Source organism: Chelonoidis abingdonii, chromosome 20 (assembly GCF_003597395.2).
Source record: "Chelonoidis abingdonii isolate Lonesome George chromosome 20, CheloAbing_2.0, whole genome shotgun sequence".
Taxonomy (NCBI): domain Eukaryota; kingdom Metazoa; phylum Chordata; order Testudines; family Testudinidae; genus Chelonoidis; species Chelonoidis abingdonii.
The window spans coordinates 22,889,647-22,908,363 of record NC_133788.1 but is presented as its reverse complement, the minus strand read 5'-3'; the positions used below and the strand labels follow the sequence as shown (position 1 = coordinate 22,908,363).

Here is an 18,717-nt window from a genome sequence, read left to right as displayed (position 1 = left end):
TGGGTGATGTGCCCCCGTGTGTGGAGATGGAGGGGAGCGGAGGGCAGGGAGCAAGAGGGGCTCCAAGGGGTCTCGGGGGGCTGCCTGGTGCAGGCCAGCACCTGAGTCATCGTCGTCGAGGTCTCCATTGAGTTCGGCCGCCCGGATGAGCCGCGCCTCCATCACCTCCATTTCCATGGAATCCATCTGCTTCTTCAGAGCCTCGTACTTGATCTGGGAGGGGGAAACAAGGCCCAGGTCAGTGCTGAGAGGCAGAGCGGGGATTTGTGGGTAGGCACAGGGGGCATTCCCAGACAGGGGGCGGAGCCCAGGGCATTCCCAGACCGGGGTGCGGGTAAGCCCAGGGCAGGGAGAGCAGGTAGCTGGTGTTCAGGCACGGGGGTCATTCCCAGACCGGGGGTGGAGCCCAGGGCAGGGAGAGCAGGTAGCTGGTGTTCAGGCACGGGGGTCATTCCCAGACCGGGGTGCGGGTAAGCCCAGGGCAGGGAGAGCAGGCGGCTGGGGTTCAGGCACGGGGGGCATTCCCAGACCGGGGTGCGGGTAAGCCCAGGGCAGGGAGAGCAGGCGGCTGGGGTTCAGGCACGGGGGGCATTCCCAGACCGGGGTGCGGGTAAGCCCAGGGCAGGAAGAGCAGGTGGCTGATGTTCAGGCACACGGGGCAGTGCCAGACCAGGGGGAGCAAGGGGCACTGCCAGTGTGCGGCTGAGTGTCCTGCTCCAGGCTCCCACAGCCCCAGTGAAAGGAGGCTGCTCACGGAAGGAACAGTGGAGTGCGCCGGCCGCCAGCCCCCCTTCGACACAAGAGACTCTCACCTGCAAATCCTTCATCTCCTTCTCCGCCCGCAGCCGCTCGGCCGTCTCCGCATCCAGCAGCTGGGAGGCCGACTCGCCCGTGTGCCGCTCGTCCGTCAGCTCCGCCGTGAGCTCTGCCACCTGGGGAGCAGCAGAGCCAGGATGAGCAGGCGCCATGGCCGGGGTGAGGGGAAAGGGCAGTGCCCAGGGATCACAGCAAGGCAGGGCCTGGCCACAGGGCCAGCACAGGGACCAGGAAAGGAAACCACCCCTCTGCCCTGCACCCCTGGGCCACGCAGCTAGCCTGGGAAAGCAGCTGGCACCGCATCCACGTGCCCAGCTGGACGTACCCTGCTCTCCAGCCGGTCGTTGCCCAGCCGCAGTTCGTTGCGCTCTCTCTCCACCTTCTCGAGCCTGCCCTTCAGCTGCTGGATCTCCTCCTGGAGCAGACACGCAATGAGGGTGGGAGCCCATGGCTGGCACAGTAGGCCCCCAAGGCAGCAATGAGGAGGCGGCATCACCCAGTCTGGGCAGCAGGGAGCCTAGAGCTGGGGTAGCAGAGTCCCCCCAGGCAGCAGGAACTGAGCTGTTAGTACCTGATGCCAGTTTGGGGGTCTGAGCCCCCCACGCCAGTAGGACTGGTGCCCCCCAGGGCTGGGAGGGGCACGCAGGGTCTCTGCACGGCCTTTCCTGCAGCCTGGTCTATGACAGGATGTTGCTTTCAAACCCAACCTTGGAACGCACCCTCCCGACCCCCTCGCCTCCCCCCCGAGGATGGGGCAAGGGCCAGTTTCCCATTTGCACTCCCCTCCCCTGAGCGGCTGCAAGATCCTACGCACGTCTTTGCCGCGGATCTGGTCCTCTGTCAGCTGCACCTCGATGAGGGGCCGCACCGTGGCGAAGAGCTTCCACCAGGGCCAGTCCTTCACCCCCTTGTTCTTCTGGATGTTCTTCTGCACGCAGCGGATAGCCAGCTCCTGGATCTGGGGAGAGCAGCCAGGGTCAGGGCAGCCCCACCCTGCACCGAGTGTCTCCAGCTGGGGGAGCCCAGAGTCCAGCTTTGCCAGGAGCAATCCTCAAGCAGTACAGCGAGAGCTGGGGCCCTGGGCCAGCGGGGAGGCATTGCCTGCCAGGGGCCTGGTGGAGCACAGCCCCCACCTTCCTGCACAGCCACTCCTGTCCCCCTCCTTCCAACAGCTGCACCTGGATGAATCCAAGCACCCGTGCCTCATGCAGCCACCAAAGCTACTCCTGTTGACAGCCCCGCGAGCTCTGCTTTAACAATACAAACAAGAGCTGACACAGCTACTTAATCTTAATGGAAGAGCCGCTGCCCCGCAGGCCGCACACAGCCCCCTTGCAGTGCAGGGGTGCCAGCTTCTGGGCAGTGCCTCTGTACCCGTAACGTTGGCTCCCGGCTCCGGCGGGCTGCAGCCTGGAGTGCACAGAGCCAGCAGGAGATACCTCCTCTTCTCCAGCCCCTATGCAGCCCTCCCGCACAGCTCCTCACGAGGGGGCGGCTGCCGGCACGCTGGGACTGCACCAGAAAGCAGGAGAGAGCAGGAGCAGCTCTGTCTCCTCTGTGGCGGGTGCCCCGCAGGCAAGATCCCCTCTTTCCCCCCTCTGGGGGGAACCCAGCTCGGAGGGGGCGGCGCTGGAGGCAGAGCTGCCCATTTTAGGCGAAGTCATGCAGCTGTAAACGGGCAGGGGAACGTGGGGGGGCGGCAGGCGGGCTGCCCTGCTGAATACCTTTCTCTTCTTGAACTGCTGGCGTGCCAGGAAGCCCCTGCATGCAGCCTGGAAGTGCGCAATGTTCTTGCTCGTTTGCTCATCTCGCTGCTCCTCAAGCTTGGCCAGGGTCCCTGCCCGGAAAAACACCTGGGGGAGAGGAGAGCAGTGAGCAGAGCCCAGGGGGGCAGATAGAGCAGTACAGCTCAGTGCCTCTTTCCTCACAGGCACCCGGCATGGGCCACTCTCCGAGCCAGCCTGGTCCACTTGGGGGAGCGAGCAGCCCTCAGGCAGGGCAGGCTAAGGAGGCGTGTGTACAGAGGGGCCCAAGAGAGGGTGAGGAAGCCGGAGCGTGGAGGGGATCCGCGCAACTGCCATTACCAGGCAGAGCCGCCACGGTGACAGCATGGCACGAGGCCAGAGGCTGCACGGCCTTCCCCACTGCTCCCTGCAGCACACTGCCAGCCGCACCGGAGACAGGCAGGTCTCTCTGGGCAGCGCTGCTCCCCCAGGCTCACCTCACCGAGACCAGACTGCCCTGGGCTACGCACCCACCCCCGCTCCCCAGCACCGGAGTCCAGAGGCCCAGCCCTGCAAAGCTGGATCCAAGCCGGGGTCTGGGAGGCAGAGGTATAGGAGTGACCCTGTCATAAATAGATAGCTAAGGATTAATGTTTCTTTTACCTGTAAAGGGTTAACAAAGGGAACCAAACACCTGACAAGAGGACCAATCAGGAAACTGGATTTTTTAAAAGCTTAACGGAGGGAATTTGTGGGTCTTTTTTGTCTTGGGTCTGTGTCTTTTGTCTCTCTCTCAGCTATGAGAAGGTTCTTTCCATCTTCTACTCTTCTGTTTCCAAATTGTAAGTACAGGTAGAAAAATAATACAGGCTTTATGTTGTTTTGGTTGTATTTACATGTGTGTAGCTTGCTGGAATGTTTCAAATTGGATATCTTTTTGAATCAGACTGTTTATTCATTTTTTTCTTTTAAGCAATTGATCCTGTATTATTGTCATCTTGATACAGAGAAATTTTGATGTCTTTTTTCTTTCTTTTTTTTTTTTTTATATAAAGTTTTCTTTTTAAGACTTGTTTAAGTTTTTCTCTCTGGGTAGGCTAAGGAACAAGGGGAGGGAATTCTCTTTGTGTTAGATCTACGGAGGATAAGCTCTGCAGCACCAGGGAATTGGTGGGAGGGGGAAAGAGAGATAGAATCATTTCTGTTTCCTTGTATTTGGGGTTTGTCTCTTTGTGGAATAGAGGAGACATGCTTCTTGGTATTGTGATGTAAAGAGATTGCATCAATACTCTCAGGTTAGCCCAGAGAGGAAAGTCTGGGTGGGAGAGAGAGGGGGAAGGGAAGTGGCATATTTCCCTTGCCGGTAAGACTCAGAGCTTCTGGGTCTTGGGGTCCCTCCAGGGAAAGTTTGGGGGACCAGAGCGAGGCAGGCGCTGTAATTCCTGTCTGGTGGCAGCGAGATAAGATCCAAGCTGGTAATTAAGCTTGGAGGTTCATGCTAAGCACCCAGATTTTGGACGCTAAGGTCCAGATTTGGGAGAAAGGCTTATGATAGACCCCCACTGGGCTGGGCTCACAGACAGAACAGCTCCCCTGTCAGCTTGCTGCCTTCACAGGCAGCCTCTGCCATGCCGGGGCACAACGTGCAGCCAGAGCGCCCTCAGCCCCGCTCCCGCTGGGGCCGCGCCCTGGAGATGAGCTGTGACTAACAGCACCACCTGTTACACAAGGTGGGTGCAAACGCCACAGCTGGAGCCTGATCAGGACCTGTGGGCTCTGGGCCAGATGCTGCTGTGGCTGGGGAGCAGACAGATGAGGGGGACTGATGGACGGCTGGGGCGCAGATGGGGCGATAACCCGCCCCAGGGGCCATATAGAAGGCTGGTCTGCCAGGCCGGGCAGAGGTGGTGCAGTCGGCACTCCTTGGCCCTTGCTCCACCACAGTGTCTCCCATCACCTCCTTGCTCTGAGGGACCCCTGGCTCAGGCCCCAGACACCCCCAAGTAACAGTAACCCAGAAGAGTCACTGCAGAGCGAACGAGTCTGTCTGACAGCAATGGCTGCGATGCCCCATCTGCAGACCTGGGGTGGGGGGTCCCTGGTGCTGGGCTGGGAGAACGTGAGACGTTCACTTCCTCCCCCACACTCTCTGAGGCCCTGGCTGTCTTCTCACACGAGCTACGCAGCACAGAGTGGCCTAGCCTCTGCCAGGAGACTAGCTGGCCCTGGGGGTCTGCTGTGCAGCCCCAGACCAGGAAGAGGTGCCTGTCCCTGACAGAGGCCCCCGCAGCATGAAATGCCAGTTGCACCTTGCAGTCAGTGCCATGGAATAGGCCTCAATACCACGTGGTCCTGGTGCTCAGGCCTCCAGCATCCCCCGCTCCTGAGGAGGGGAGACCACCCACGGGCGCTGGCTCTATGGCCCCTATGGTGCTACTGGCCTGTCGGCGGGGGGGGGTGGGGGGGGAGAGGGAGCAGGCACTGCGGCCGGGCAGAGCTCGCCTTCGGCCCCCTGGAATTCCACGGGCGGGACGCACAGACCCAGCTCCTCCTGTCCCAGTACTCAGCACGGGGAAGCCCGACGCCCGGAAAGACAAGGAAGCCTGTGTCTCCTGGAGCTGCCTGGCCTCCCAGCCCCCTTCCCACACTGCACTCAGCCAGCCTGACCACGCTGCCACCGGGCTTCATCTGCTCCAGGCTCTGCCCAGAGCAATGCACCCCGAGAATCCCCTGCTCCCCCCACCTGCACTGACCTAATGGGTCTGGGGAGCTGGGCCCAGGCCGCCTAGTGCCAGGGACTCAAAGCAGGACAGGGGAGAGGGCTGCTAGGCTCCAGGAGGGCTCTCAGGTGTCTGAGCTGCCGCTGTGAATGCTGGGCCTGAGATCTTGCACGACTAGGCTCTGGGGTGAGATGGCTGCTTTGTGGCACACTCCGCGCCCCCCCCCCCCCAATCACCATGCTCAGCCACTCAGAGCTGGGGGTGCCAGTGAGCAGCGCCCCACGCCCCCAGGGCCAAGCAGAGATCCTCTGCTGCTCTCCGTATGCTGCAACCCAACTCACATGCTCCTCCGGTGCCACTTCCAGAGCAATGGGGGGTGGACAAAGTCCCAGGGCCAAGCAGCCCTCCCCACAATCCCAGCCCTATGCTGGGAGCCACCAATGGGACATGGGTGAGAGACACAGACGCCTCATGGCTGCAGCCTGTGCCCCCGCCAAGGTGCCCGACGGCCCAGCTAGCACACGAGGTTCCGGAAAGCAGCCTGAGCTGAGTGGCCAGGAGGAGGCGCAGCGAGCCTGCCTGCCTGGGCGAGGCTCTGCAGAGGGAGCAGGGCATTTGTGTTGGTGCCATGTGTCCACAGGGACTCAGCCCAGTCTGCTGGGAGTGTGACTGGCTCTGAAGTGCCGTCAGCCTGGCCCCTGCTCTGCTACGTTCCCCCAGCATGCACTATGGCCAGGGGCCCAGTGCATTTGTGACTGGCTTCACCTCCCCAAGGGGCCTCCCTGGGGTGCTGAGGCTGCCAGCCCGCTAGGGCGAGGGGCTGTGCAGAGCCCGGGACAGGTCCCCAAGGGGCTGGCTGGGAATGGCAGGAACACCAGGAGGCTTACCCGGCTCAGGCCCATGTGGTAACTGCTCTTCTCCAGGTCCAGCGATTCCAGGAGCTCTTCCACAGCCTGCAGAGAAAGGGGGGAGTCAGCGCTGTGGCAGGGCGGCTCAGCTGCAGAGAGGCATGGCAGGAGTGCACAGCTAGAGCTCGGCACTGCTACCGAACCCCGCTGAGAGGAAAGGGGCACCGAATGCAGCAGAGTACAGACACACCCCTACCCCCCCAGCAGGGCATGTGCCCTCTGCACTCAGGGGACTCCCTCTCCCACGCCCAGGCAGCGTGCCACATGGGCTGTCTCCAGGGAGAGCTGCTTGTTCCCCATCTCCCCCGCTCCCGAAGCAGGCACATGCTGCCAGCTCTGAGGTGCAGCAAGTGCTGTCCCAGCCCCAGGTCCCACGTGCTCTTCTAGAGGGAGGAGGTGGTGGTCACGGCTAGTCAAGGAAGCCTTTGTCTCCTCAAGCTGCCTGGCCTCCCGGTCCCCTTCCCACGCTGCACTCAGCGCATCACTCAGCTTTCCTGCTGCCCACGCAGCCGGCGCCCAGCCACCAGCCAGCCCGGCCACGGGACACACTAGACGGTAGGCAAGGCTGGAGAGGGGCCGCCCACCCGTCCCACTGGGATGTGCCGGCCCCCCCTTCTGCAACCTGCCTATGTGGTCCTGGGAGGCCGCCTGCGGGGTTCAACCCTCTTCCAGTGCTTAGTGGTGAAACAGGGAGCTCGGCCCTCACTGGGGACCAGAGCGCAGCAGCCAGACCAGAGGCTTCCTGCGGCTCCATCCTGCATTCCCGTCACAGGCTAGAGCCCTCTCGCGCCCGGGCGTTCGCAATGCTACCAGCTAGACCCCACTGCGAGTGTGGCAGGTCTTTGCCAGGCTGCATGGCTGGGCTCAGGCCAACGGGGAGCCCTCAGCAAAACCCAGCCCTTGGGATCAGTCCTCTCCCCTGCAGAGCTCGACCAGCACAAATGCCCAGCGCGGAAGAGCCAGCTCCCCACTCTGTGAAACATGCTGTGCTGCGCCCCTGGGGCTCTCTGCCAGGGGCTCTGGGACAGCACTGTGCAGAAGGCCCTGCCTGGTCTCATAGCAGCGGCAACCCCTGGAATCTGCCACCCAGCACCATAAGCCCCCAGGTCACACCACTCCCTCTCCATCCTCGGCTGCAGCACTGTACCCAGCCTGTCCGCCTTTCACAGCCACCAACCGCTCCTCGGGGGGTCCAGGCCTTCTCACGTCCCCATCCAGCACCTAGCGCAGGAGTCATGACAAACTGCACGCCACTTGCCGAGAACAGAGAGGAGTAGGGGCACACGCTAGCTGCAGGCTGTCTTCAAAGAGGAGGGTCAGCAGCAGCAGGCTGAAGGAAGGTGCCTTGGCTACAGTAGGCTCCGGGGGCACTCCTCTCACCATTCACTTCTGGGGGACAGCCTGGCCCGGGCAGAGAGCACTGCCCATCTCAGCCTCCATTCCTCCACCCACCCCATGTCTGCAGCGAGCTCTTGGGAGCAGGCAGCACCTGGCACAGTGACTGGCATTGCCATCATGCAGCCTGCCCAGCTTTGATACGAACCCGTTTCTCGTCCGTGACGATGTAATTCCGCCCGTGTTTCTTGGTCAGGTGAGGGGCCAGAACGTCGAAGCGCCGCCGGAACTCCGAGAAGACCATGTGATCTGGGTAACCTGGGGGCAGAGCACAGGACAGCGTGCATGTGCCTTGGCTCCTGGCACGGGAGGATAGAGACTCGAGTCTGCAGGAAGGAGCTGGGTGGCGGTGGTGCACAGGCTGCCCCTCCCAGCCCCAGCCCACAGAGCCATGCCAGGACAGCAGAAGCCCAAGGGGGTGAGCAGCCCCACCTGGAGCCCCTGAGCATGGGAAGCAGGCCCCATGCCCGGCTGCCACAAGGCACTGGGGGAAGCCAGCTGGGCTATGAAGCCCAGGGGAAGATCCTGCCTGCCTGATGTGTGGCCTTGGAGCCCTTGCCCTCCAGCGGCTCTGGGCTTGCCCCTCCCCAGGCCTCGCAGTGCAGAGACAGTCGAGCAGGACGCTGCAGATGCAGAGACCCGCCATGCCCAGCGTGGAGGGCCACCCACTCAGGACATCCACACACTGGCTCTCCAGGCTGCACCTCTCACCCAGCCCTCCGCCAGCCAAGACTCAGCCACACGGCTGCCGCGGGCACTGGCTTTTGGGAGCACCCTGCCGCACACCCCAGCACAAGGGGAGCGCCCTGCCTGGAGCCCGCCAGGCACAGGAAGCAGGCGTGATGTGGCCCAAAGAGCTCACTCCCTGCGGAAAGGCCAGCACCAGGGAGTGGAATGGAGGGTTAAACTACACATAGCCACTGAAGTGCAGCCACCTCTAGAGTGGGACCTGGCAGCTGTTTCAGAGCAGCACTGAGTGCCCAGAGCCACCCAGGCAATTCCTTGCCGTTGTGGAGGGTGAGATGAGGGCAGGGGAGAGCCTGGAGATGCAGCCTCTCCCACTATGACTATCAGCTCGTTCAAGTCCTGCGAGTTGAGGCAGGGCCAGCACTGGGGAGAGAGGCCCCATTCCCGAGTCACCGGACAGAGCCCAGCCTACTGGCAGGGCTGACGTGGCACACAGCACGTTGCCCCTGCGGAGAGCACTGGCACCTCGCACAGCATGCGGGTGAACATGTCCACGCCCAGCCTCTCGGCAGGGGCAGGCACCAGCCAACCATGCCACCTCCAACAGCTGCCAGAGCCTGGCTGTTTCTCAAAGGTGGTTTTACGCAGCCCTTGCTTGGCAACATTGGCTGTGGCTTTCTGCTGGCTCCAGAGAGAAACCAGCCAAGCGTCTGACTTGGGGAGACAGCTGAGGCGAGTGTGTGTAACTGGATCAAGTGACCAGGGATCTTATGAACAGACCCTGCTCTGGACTGTAAATAAATCTATGTGCAAAGATAACGGAATTGATGCTTCACATCTTAATTCATCCTCGGCGCTATCGATGGGGCGCAGAGCCCAGCACACTGAGCCAGGTGGTCACGGGCCATCGATCCCGGGCTGTGCGAGCCACATTGATTTTGGTTCTGAGCAGTCATCTGGTTCTGAAATAATAAACCCCAAGTCCAGGGCAGGATGTCTGTGCTGATAAATAGATGAGGTCTCGTTCTCTCCCCGGCCGAGCAGGGAGCGGCCCACCTGCAGAGTCAGCACCGACCAGTTGTAGCCCATTTGTAACTAGGGAAAGGGGCTGAGCGCCCTGGAGAGCAAAGGCCTCTCCCCACAAAGCAGGGGAGCAGCGCTGGCTCACCCACACTCCTCTGCTGACCGCGCAGAGGTCCCCAGACTGTGACCTCAGAGGTCTCTTGTGCTCTCCTGCTTTGGGAGGCAGGAGCAGGCATTGCTCTGCAGTCTGAGCTCTCCGGGAGTGAGGCTCAGCCCCCCAGGCCTGTCTGTGGCAAAGGGCAGGTGGGCTGTTCGCCTGGAGGTAGCTCTCATGGGAGCTCACAGGCACCCAGCTGACGAGGGCCAGCTCAGAGCTCAGAGCCATGAGCGTGACCAGCTGTCTCCAGGGATAAAACGGAGCTTGTTCTCCAGTAGCCAGGTCAGTTCTTAGCGCCTTTGCCAAGGCTGCCCCCTGGCATTAACTGGCACCCTGCTGTGATGTGCCCCCCCCCCCCCGCCCCTCCAGCAACTGAGCTGGGCCCCACCTCTCTCCATTGGGGGCCTGGCTTACAAGCAAGGTGACAGTCACATGCGTCCTTCCTGGGGGGAGGAAGGGAACGCCCCAGTATTTACCTTGGAATCCAGTTAAGGGATTTGCCACCTCTTCATTGTCCACAGCTCAGAAAATTCCCATCTGGCTTCCCTGGTCCCTGAGGGCAGCGCCCGCCCTGGCAGAGCTGCACTGAGTGCTAGCAATGGGCAGAGGTGGGACTCACCACATGCCAGTACCCACTACCTGCAGTGCTGGAGAATCAGTCCCTGGGCCCCTCTCTGTATCCCACAGGCAGAGGGTCCCTGCTCGCGTCTGTGGCCCTCCCGCGCATACCGCAGTGATGTCCAGCATGCCTGTTAGGCTCTGGGTGCTGGGGCTGTCTGTGCAGCCAGGAGCTGCACCACACTGCTCCCGCAGAACAGCCCTGGGCCAAGCGCCCCAGAGGAGAGCACAAACCTTGTCGGTACATGCGCAGGGCGTCGAGGAGCCGAGAGCCCCTGACCTGGGCTCTCAGCAGGGGCACGTCAAGCTGCATGAGCCCCGCCTCACAGTGCTCCCCGTGCAGGTCCAGCTCACTGCTGCTGATCCGCTGGGCCGCCAGCCCCTTGGGGTCCCCGCTCCAGCCCTCTGCTTTGGGCAGGAGGCAGTGCACAAAGTGGATTTTCGACTTCTTGATGGTGTCAACCAGAGCATCCTGGGGGTGGGGAGAGAATGGCTCAGCCTGGGCGTGCCGGGGGCTCAGGCACAGCCTTCACCGGATGTGGCAGAAGCTGGGGTGAGTGACCTTGGGACAAAAGGAGAAACTGCCCCTAGGATCAGTCATGATCCTGCAGCTTTGTCTGGGGAAAGCTAAGCCCCTGCAGCTGGAGTTTGCTGCAGAGCGCATGGTGCCATCATGCTAGGGGGGCAGGGTCACTCTAACCCCACCGGGAGCATTACCCAGCAGCCGGGAGCGTGGGCTGGGCCATAGGAGGCTGCCCAAGCATGGAGTGCTGCACCCAGCAAGCTCCCAGCAGGTCAGATCCCCCAGCTCCCACATCTCTGCACTGCAGCTGACCAGCCAGTCGCTCGCTTTCTAACCCTGCGCACGCAGCGCGAACGGCAGATGTTGGTTCCAGCCCAGCACTGGGTGGCAGAGGCAACTCCTGCAGGGTCCCCGGTACCTTTTGCCAAGGTTACTGGGGCACGGAACAGAGGCTGTCCCAGCGAATGTAAATGGACCAGATGGCAGAGGGGACCACCACCCCTCCAGGCACATGGCTCCTCCAGGGCCCGCGGGCACAGGGGTGCAGTGAGGTGGGGGGGACAAGGGGAGCCCTGCAAGCAGGAGAAGGGGGAGACGGGCACCCATGGCCTGGCTATTTGGGCAGGTAACTTCAGCATTGGCTCCTGCAGCCAGGCCCATGAGCAATGCCTGCGTGTGACGAACTGGGACTGTTCTTAATGTTTGCTCTGAATACTGTGTTGGTGCCTCAGTGTGCCCTAGGCAGTTCTTAAGTATCTAGGTGGTGGGATAAGGGTGTGTGATTGCTGCAGAGCAAAGGCCAGTGGACCTGAATGCCTGACACTCTGTCTCCTAGCAACTGATGGCCTGGGCCCGTCCTCTGCAAAGGTGCCAGCTGAAGGTGTTGGAGACAAAGGGATCAGGTGCCCTCCTGGCCCGGGAAAGGAGCTGAGCAGAGAGGAGGGGCTGGAGGGGGAGTTAGTCTGGAGCTTGCTGGGGACAAGGAGTGAAGGGCAGACCTAGGGGTCTGGCTCACTGCCCCCCAGAATGGACCCGGCCGAGGGGTCTGGTTCGCTGTATCTACAAGCTCTGTTTTAGACCCTGTTCCTGTCATTGCTGGCTAAGAGTCACGTCTGACTGCAAAGTGGGGGTGCAGAACCCTGTGGCTTCCCCAGGACCCCGCCTGGGTGGGCTCGCTGTGGGAAGCCCATGGAGGGGCAGAGGATGCTGAATGCTCCAAGGAGAGACCCAGGAGGTGAAGACGTGTGAGCTTCTTGCCCTGAACAATTCTGCTCCAAGGGAGAGGAGGCTCCCCAAAGTCCTGACTAGCTTAGTGGGGAGCAATTCCAGAGCATCGCCCGGGGACTCCGTGACACTGTGACCAGCGCAAACCAACTACGTGTGCACAAGCGACAGTTAGACCCGCAGAGCCCATATAACGCAGCGGGGCAGGGAAATGGGTGGGTCAGTGCTTAAGGCCATCAGCTGGGTGCAGGGATTCCCACAGGCTCCTAGCTCCATCCCTGGCTGTTGCCCGCCTGTGGGAGAACGGGTCCCGGGGCCCTGGCCCCTGGGAGCAGGGAGGGGTCATTGGCGCTGGCTCTGCTGTGCTCAGGCTGCAGCTCACCCACTCACCACTTGCAGCTTGATCTGAATGCACAGTGACTTCTTCTTCATCGCTGCCACCCCTGTGGTGAAGGTCTTGCGCATGCTGGTAGCCCTGCGCAGGGCCAACTGGGACCCGCCTTCCAAGCCGGCGATGGACCCTGACAGCACCATGGCCGTACCCGCCCGGCCCATAAACAGGCTGCTGATGATTTTCCTGCCGTCAGAGAGAGAAGGTGACCAGCCGCCCCACGCCTTTCCCTGCCATGGCCCAAGGAGATGATGCAAATCCAGCTACACAGGCTGAGTGTGGCCATTCCCTGGAACCGCATAAGGCTCAGTGCCAGGGTCTCACCTGCCCTGGGGAGTGAGGGAATGCGTGCGTGTAGCCACTGTCAGTGTACGAGCTCCTGTTTGTTCTGGGTCGGCCGAGGGAGTGCACGTTATCACCCATAACCCCCGGCCCCAGCTGAGCGGAGAGCCTGGGACGCACCTGAGCGGAACTGGGCAGCTGGAGTCCCACCACACACTCAGTGGGCAGGCAGCAGCAACCCCATCGGGAAAGGCACAAAGCCAGCAGAGAGGCATCTGCACAGGCACTCGGAAGGGGGGTTGACGAAGCCCAGCGCTCCCAGCCAGCCCAGCAGGACACCTCTGGAAGTTTTAAACATGGCACCCCCCCGCGCTGATGTGCAGAGAAACCCCCCTGCAGCTCAGACACTGGACAGGGCTGGAAGCAGAGGCTTCGGCCGCGGTAGCACTGCGCACACCTCTCATGGGAGAGATGGCTCAGGCATACTAACTCTTCTAGCCGTCCCTGGCACAATCATATCAGTGCTCTCGCTGCTGGTTCAGCTCCACAGACCCTGAGGCGAGCAGCGTGGCACTGGGACATTACAGGCATGGATGCCCGAGGGGGATGGGAACACAGGGGTCACCAGCCCTGAGGCAGAGATGAGTAATTCACAGGTTTGCAGTGAAACCAGGACTCACTTTCCAGAGAGCCTCCTGGGGCCCTTTAAACTCGCTCTGTGGAGACAGGCGTGGCTCAGGACCACATCCCATGCGCCACACCACGTGCAGTCTGTGGCGAAAGGCCATACGCAGCCTGCAGCGTGAACCAGCCAGGGGGACAGAATGGTGGAATGGGGCCTGAGAGGTCAGCCAGCCACTGCAACCACGTTGCTCAAAAGAAAGAGGCTGTTTCTCCCCTGCCCGGCTGCCAGGGCATGGTCCAGCATCCAGCCACCCCTGCTCAGCAGCTGCTCCTGGGGGACTGGAAATTAAGATTTTGCCTTTCAAAGAGCATGAACCACCCTGGCAGAGCAGCCACGCCAGCCTCCCCACTCCCTGGGGCCATGTCTTGTGCCCACTGACCCCAGGCCCTTCCCCCAGCCAGAGCCTCTTACTGCACAGCCGCTGCTTACTTCTGAGAGTCCTGCAGGAGAGCCGCGGCATTCTGAAACGCTGGGTTCTGCCGGACGTAATGCAGCCAGCCTGTGGCGTCGTACTCCACCCAGTTGGTGTCATAGCTGTGACCCAGGAAGAAGTGGCGGGGCTTGTCACTTCGGAGTAACGGGCTGTGTCCTGTAGGGACAGAAACCCCATTAGTGAACTGGACCCCCGCAGGCCAGGTACCAAGAGGGAATCCCTGTCCTGGGCCAAGAAGGCACAAGAGCAGTGCTCCCTCGAATCTGCCCCACCCATGTGAGGAATGAATTTTGTTATGTGCACCAATATAGAGGCCATAGGATTTCTGGGGCAGCAGGATAGGCACCCCGGCCCTGGTCCCAGCAGGTCTGGGCTGGGGGAGGGCTGCTCTGGCCACGCCACCCCGGCAAGTCTAGGCCACAGGCCCCAGGCTGAGTTGGGGCCAGGGGAGGAGCAGGTTAGGGGCTGGATTAGGTGGGTGCTGGAGGAGTGGCAAAGTCCTGGCAAAGCTCGCACACAAGGAAACAGAGGCTAAAACTCTGTGCCTGTGAGTCTCAGAGCCCAGGTCAACTGTTTTGGGCTCATGCTGCGGGGCCCAGAAGTGTCCGCTTGGGCTCTGGGCCCTTCACCGGGTCTCCTGCCTGAGTCCGTACACCCAGATGGCTATTGCTAGCCCTGCAGCACGAGCCTGGGGTGAACAGCACCGACCACCCCAGCAGGCAGAGCTGCCAGAGCTGGAAAGCAGCCCTGTGCTCAGGACAGGAGCCTTCCCTCCCCCATCTCCTGCCCAGGTGCCCCACCCTCCCCTGGAGGGGTGCATGGCCCTGCCCCTGAGCCTGCGAGGCCTCTGGGATATGGCTCCTGGCACGCACACGCCACACGCGTTGTACATTTCCTGCATGAAGGACACAACTGGACTGAAAAAGCCTCACTTCGGAGCGAGCCTGGAGCGGGGAGGGGAAGAGCATAGAGGGCCTGGCTAGGCCTGCAGAGGGCTGGCTCCCCCTTACCTTTCTTATCTCCCTCCTGGGGCCCATAGTAGGTGAAGAGCCGTTCCAGCAGCGTGTCCTCGTTCCCCGCAGGCTGCAAAGCCTCCTCCTCAAGCAGCCACAGGAGCCCACGGGCCTCATCCGTGCGGGCCAAGGAGCGCACCTGCAGAGACGGTCCCAACCGCATGCATCACCCGAAGCGTGTCTGCTCCCCACCTGCTGGGCACGCAGGGACTGGTAGCACGCGCCCTGGGCCGAGAGCCCCCGGAGAGGGGAAGAGGTGCTGAGGGTGGCTATGTATCTGTCCTAGTCCCAGCCCTCGGGAGTCTGGGACACGTCCCCCGAGACCAGTCAGAGCGAATGGCAACACCTCGCGCTGAGTAACACTTAATAGATTCTTTGCAGAGAAAGAATCAATACTTCAAACCCGAGCCAGTAAAACACACGTCAGCCAAGAGCATTCGCACTCAGCCGCCAACACGCTCCACATCCAGAGACAGGCAAAACCACCGCGCAGACCTCAGAGAGTTGCACCCACCACATCTCAGGCCCACGCTCTCCCACTCTGCTGCTGGCTGCTCCCCTGGCTTCTCACCGGGAGGCCTCCCTGCTCTAACACTCTGAGCTGTCAATCTCTGCACGCACGGGCCTGGGCACAGAGTGAAGCCACTCAGGTTACTCCAGGAAGGGGGTGCTCGGCTCCCGTGGGCTCAGTGTTACTCGATGGCATGCGCCCTTGGCTGGCTCACTGCCTTGAGCCTGCACTCGTTTCACTCCTTTACCACTTCGTGGCATTTACTATCGAGCCTGTGGCAAGATCTCTGTGCAGGGAGAGATGCTTCCCCAAGTGCCCGCTGGGCTGGCAGACAGGGCTGCTAACGCAGCTGACCCCTCTGCCGCCTGGCGCTCCCTGCACTGCAAGTCAGGCTACACAGTAAGGTCCCCCTGCCACTGCCACCCTGAGGATCGGCCTGGCTGCCTTCCTCCCTCCCATCCTGGCCCCATGGTGCCACCGCGCCCCAGGCAGACTGCTTCTTCCCACTGTGCCAAGCCCTGGTCCTGCCCATTGAAGCCCTGCTGGGGAAGCTCTTAGAGCCTCCCTAAGCTCCCTGACACTCCAATGGACCCTTTGCTTTCCAGCCTGTGCTGTTGCGCTGCACTGTTCAAGTGCTACTCAGTCCTGCCCCAGAGACAACTGCTTTTCAGTGCCGGGGGAAGTGACCCTACGCAGTCAGGACGGCAGGCCCCCACGTGTCTCCCACACTCAGCCCAGCAGCTCCTGGCAATGGTGCTCATTTCCCAGAGAGCTTCTAGAGCCCCCCAGGCAACTGGTACCCAGCCGCACTCTCCAGCACTGCCTGGTGATCAGGGCAGGGTCTCCCCCTGCCGTAGTTACCACCGCTAGCGGGGAGAAGAGCCCTGGCAGCATTGGTCTGATCCGAAAGCTCCATGAACGACAGCAATGGATTGGTGCTGAACGCAGCCCCTCCGTCGCCAGGGGAAGTGGCAGCAGCAGCTCTCAAGCTTGCTGTTCTCCTGCTCCTTCATTGGCCAAGGCGTTAATGGGAGAGGTAATTACAGGTGACATGGCCGCACCACCCCAATCTCCCCCCGCTTGACTTGAGCCATCTGACCTGCACGATCGCCCTCCCCAGCACGCCAAGCAAAGCTGCCCGCGCTGCTGCCCCACGGCAAGCCCCAGCTCGGCAGCAATGTGGGCAGGTGGGTGGCCGGGCTCCAAGGGAAGCAGGGCCATTCCCAAGCTTGGGCACAGAGTGCTGGGTGGGACGGGGCTAAGAGAGGTCTGGAGTCTGGCATATGGAAGTGCAGCAGACAGCAAAGCAAAGGGGGCTCAGATCACCTCTCCTCCTCCCCAGACACTCTCAGCAGAGAGCTTCCTCAGGGTGACCCTCAGCCGCAGCCCGCAGAGCCGCCAGCAGGATGCAGGGAACCAACAGGGGAAATGGAAACAGTCCTCCCACCTGAGAGCTGGGCGGTCTGGAGACAAGTGAGGGGAATGCCGGCCCCCACGAGCTGACGCAGAGGCCACAGCCCACCCCAGAGAAGAGGTCAGACTGGGAAGGGACAGCTGTTCCTCCCAGGAGGGGAAGAGACAGACTCTGCCTCCCCGCTGAGCCCTCCTGCCCCAGCATGGGAGGGCCACCTCCCCGACAGCTCTGCAGACATCAGGACTAACTGCATTGTTCTGAACTGGCTCTGCCAGCACGTGGGCAGACCAACGCCACCCGGAGCAGATCAGAGCAAGCCCCTGCTAACAGCAGCCTCCTTACCCAGAGCCAGAAGCCTCTCACTGTTGGCGCCAGGTAACCAGCTAGATGAGTGCTGCTGCTACCGGGCAGCTCCCAGCACAGCTGCAATCCCAGCTTGCTTCGCTTGTGACACTGGAGTTAACTTGGCATCTCCCCACCAATGAAACCCCAGGAGTGCATCTGCCAGGGGACTGAGGGGGTCTCCTCTGCATGCAAGCAAAGGCAGCTGAACCCCCTGCAGGCTTCTGGGTGCTGATGACTGGCTGGGATCCTCTGGCTGTGTTTCTACTGGGTGTAGCTAGGAACAGGGAAACACCCTGCTTTGGAGGGGAGCTTGGAGCCATGGAGCCTCCTCTCACCCTGTCTGCTCACAAGATACCTCCCAGGTTCCCCTGCCCAGCCCTGTCAAGATCCGGCCCAGAGCAAAGTGCAACTCCCTGCTTACTGCTTAGACAGGGGGCCTGCAAAGCTGCTGGCTCAGGGAGCAGGTGGTGCTCTGGGCCTGGAAAGCAGCTTTAGACACGGAGGGGAGAGAGGAGAGAAATTCTTGCCACGAAAGCGGGTGTGTGCTTACCAGTGCTTGGTGTGAGGCTTGGTCTACAGTGGCTACAGAGCCAGAGGTACTGGGCTCTATGTCATCTAATGCAAGCTCTATGCTTTCCTAGAGAGGACGGACAGACGAAGGGTTAGTGCCTGTGTGACTAAAGATCACAGTTACGGGACCCAGCGAGGGTCAGTCAGTACATTAGTCTGAATAGAATCTACAGGCCATTAGACCACAGGGGTTTCCCTGGAGACCCCCAGCCTCCCTCCCGGTGCACAGGGGAAGGGTTCGGTCAGCCCACCGCCCCGGGCTGCTCAGCTCCGGAAGGGGAGTCCCTGGGGCAGGGGAGTGAGGTCACGGCCCTGGCCAGCGTGCGCTATTCAGGAGTGAGCGGAGGGGACCGGGCTGGGCTGTAATCACACCCGGGGGGCACTGCCATGTCCCCCAACAGGGAAGGCAGACCAGTAACCAGGCAGTGTGCCAAGTGTGAAGGGAGTCGGCCCCCTGGGCAGCGCAGGAGGCAGAGCAGGAGCTCCCAAGGCTGGGTCACTCCTCCAGGGCGACGGCAGAGCAGCTGCCGCTGGGGTGTTTGGAAGAGGCTGGGAGAGGGCCCATGGTCCCCAATGAAGTGAGGATGTGGGGGGGCCACTGGGCAAAGCGTCCCTGGGGAACCATCTCATACAGACGGGGGAATTCGGCCTCCAGGGTCTAGCCAGTCCTGGAGTCATCACCAAAGGGTGGTGCCTGGGTCACAGACACCCAGAGCCAGGGCCAGGTGCAATGACCTTCCTGGGCTGCCTTCGCACCAGGCCCTCACTCCCAGAGAGCCCTCCCCAGCCTGGGAGATCAGGGTTAGCTGGGCCGTGCATACAGGCAGTGCAGCAGAATGGGTGCACCCTTCCCATGTGGGCACTGAGAACCCATCCAGCCGTGAGAAAAGAGAGCTGGGCCCAATTAGCCCAACCTGACTGGTGCACATGGCTCCCCTCCCACTCTGGGAGGTTTGCCAGGAGCCACCCCTCCATCGCTGTCAGAGGTGATGGAATGCACAGGGCTGCTAGCAAAACCACCAGTGCCCAGGGCAGGGCCAATGGCAAACGGCCTGTTCCCATGGAAACCCCTGCTTCAAGAAGAACCAGATTCAGAGCTACTGATTAGCTGAGTCCTGTCTAGGCGTGACTGCCTGAGTCACCTACAGGGTTAGAAATCAGCTGGAATCTAGTAGATGCTAGAGCAGAGAGGAGACAGCAACATAACTAAGGAAACAGCCTCCGCTGCCCCTTCCACATGCCCTGTACAGCCCAGAGCCACCACGCCCTGGGCAAGGT

General features: G+C 61.6%; 1 protein-coding gene across 14 annotated transcripts in view; it reads right to left on the bottom strand.

Annotated features, from left to right (window-relative positions):
- MYO18A (myosin XVIIIA) overlaps nt 1–18,717 on the bottom strand; it is a 143,531-nt gene that overhangs the window by 30,621 nt on the left and 94,193 nt on the right. For all 14 annotated transcript variants that reach the window (XM_075074073.1, XM_075074067.1, XM_075074066.1 and 11 more), the window contains 12 exons: nt 17,420–17,506; nt 14,597–14,738; nt 13,583–13,742; nt 12,186–12,372; nt 10,283–10,520; nt 7,712–7,821; nt 6,148–6,213; nt 2,541–2,669; nt 1,631–1,774; nt 1,142–1,231; nt 813–932; nt 102–213 (listed from right to left, as the gene is read on the bottom strand). In XM_075074073.1, coding sequence (XP_074930174.1) covers nt 102–213; nt 813–932; nt 1,142–1,231; nt 1,631–1,774; nt 2,541–2,669; nt 6,148–6,213; nt 7,712–7,821; nt 10,283–10,520; nt 12,186–12,372; nt 13,583–13,742; nt 14,597–14,738; nt 17,420–17,506 — 1,585 coding nt within the window. The remainder of the gene's footprint in view (nt 1–101; nt 214–812; nt 933–1,141; nt 1,232–1,630; nt 1,775–2,540; nt 2,670–6,147; nt 6,214–7,711; nt 7,822–10,282; nt 10,521–12,185; nt 12,373–13,582; nt 13,743–14,596; nt 14,739–17,419; nt 17,507–18,717) is intronic.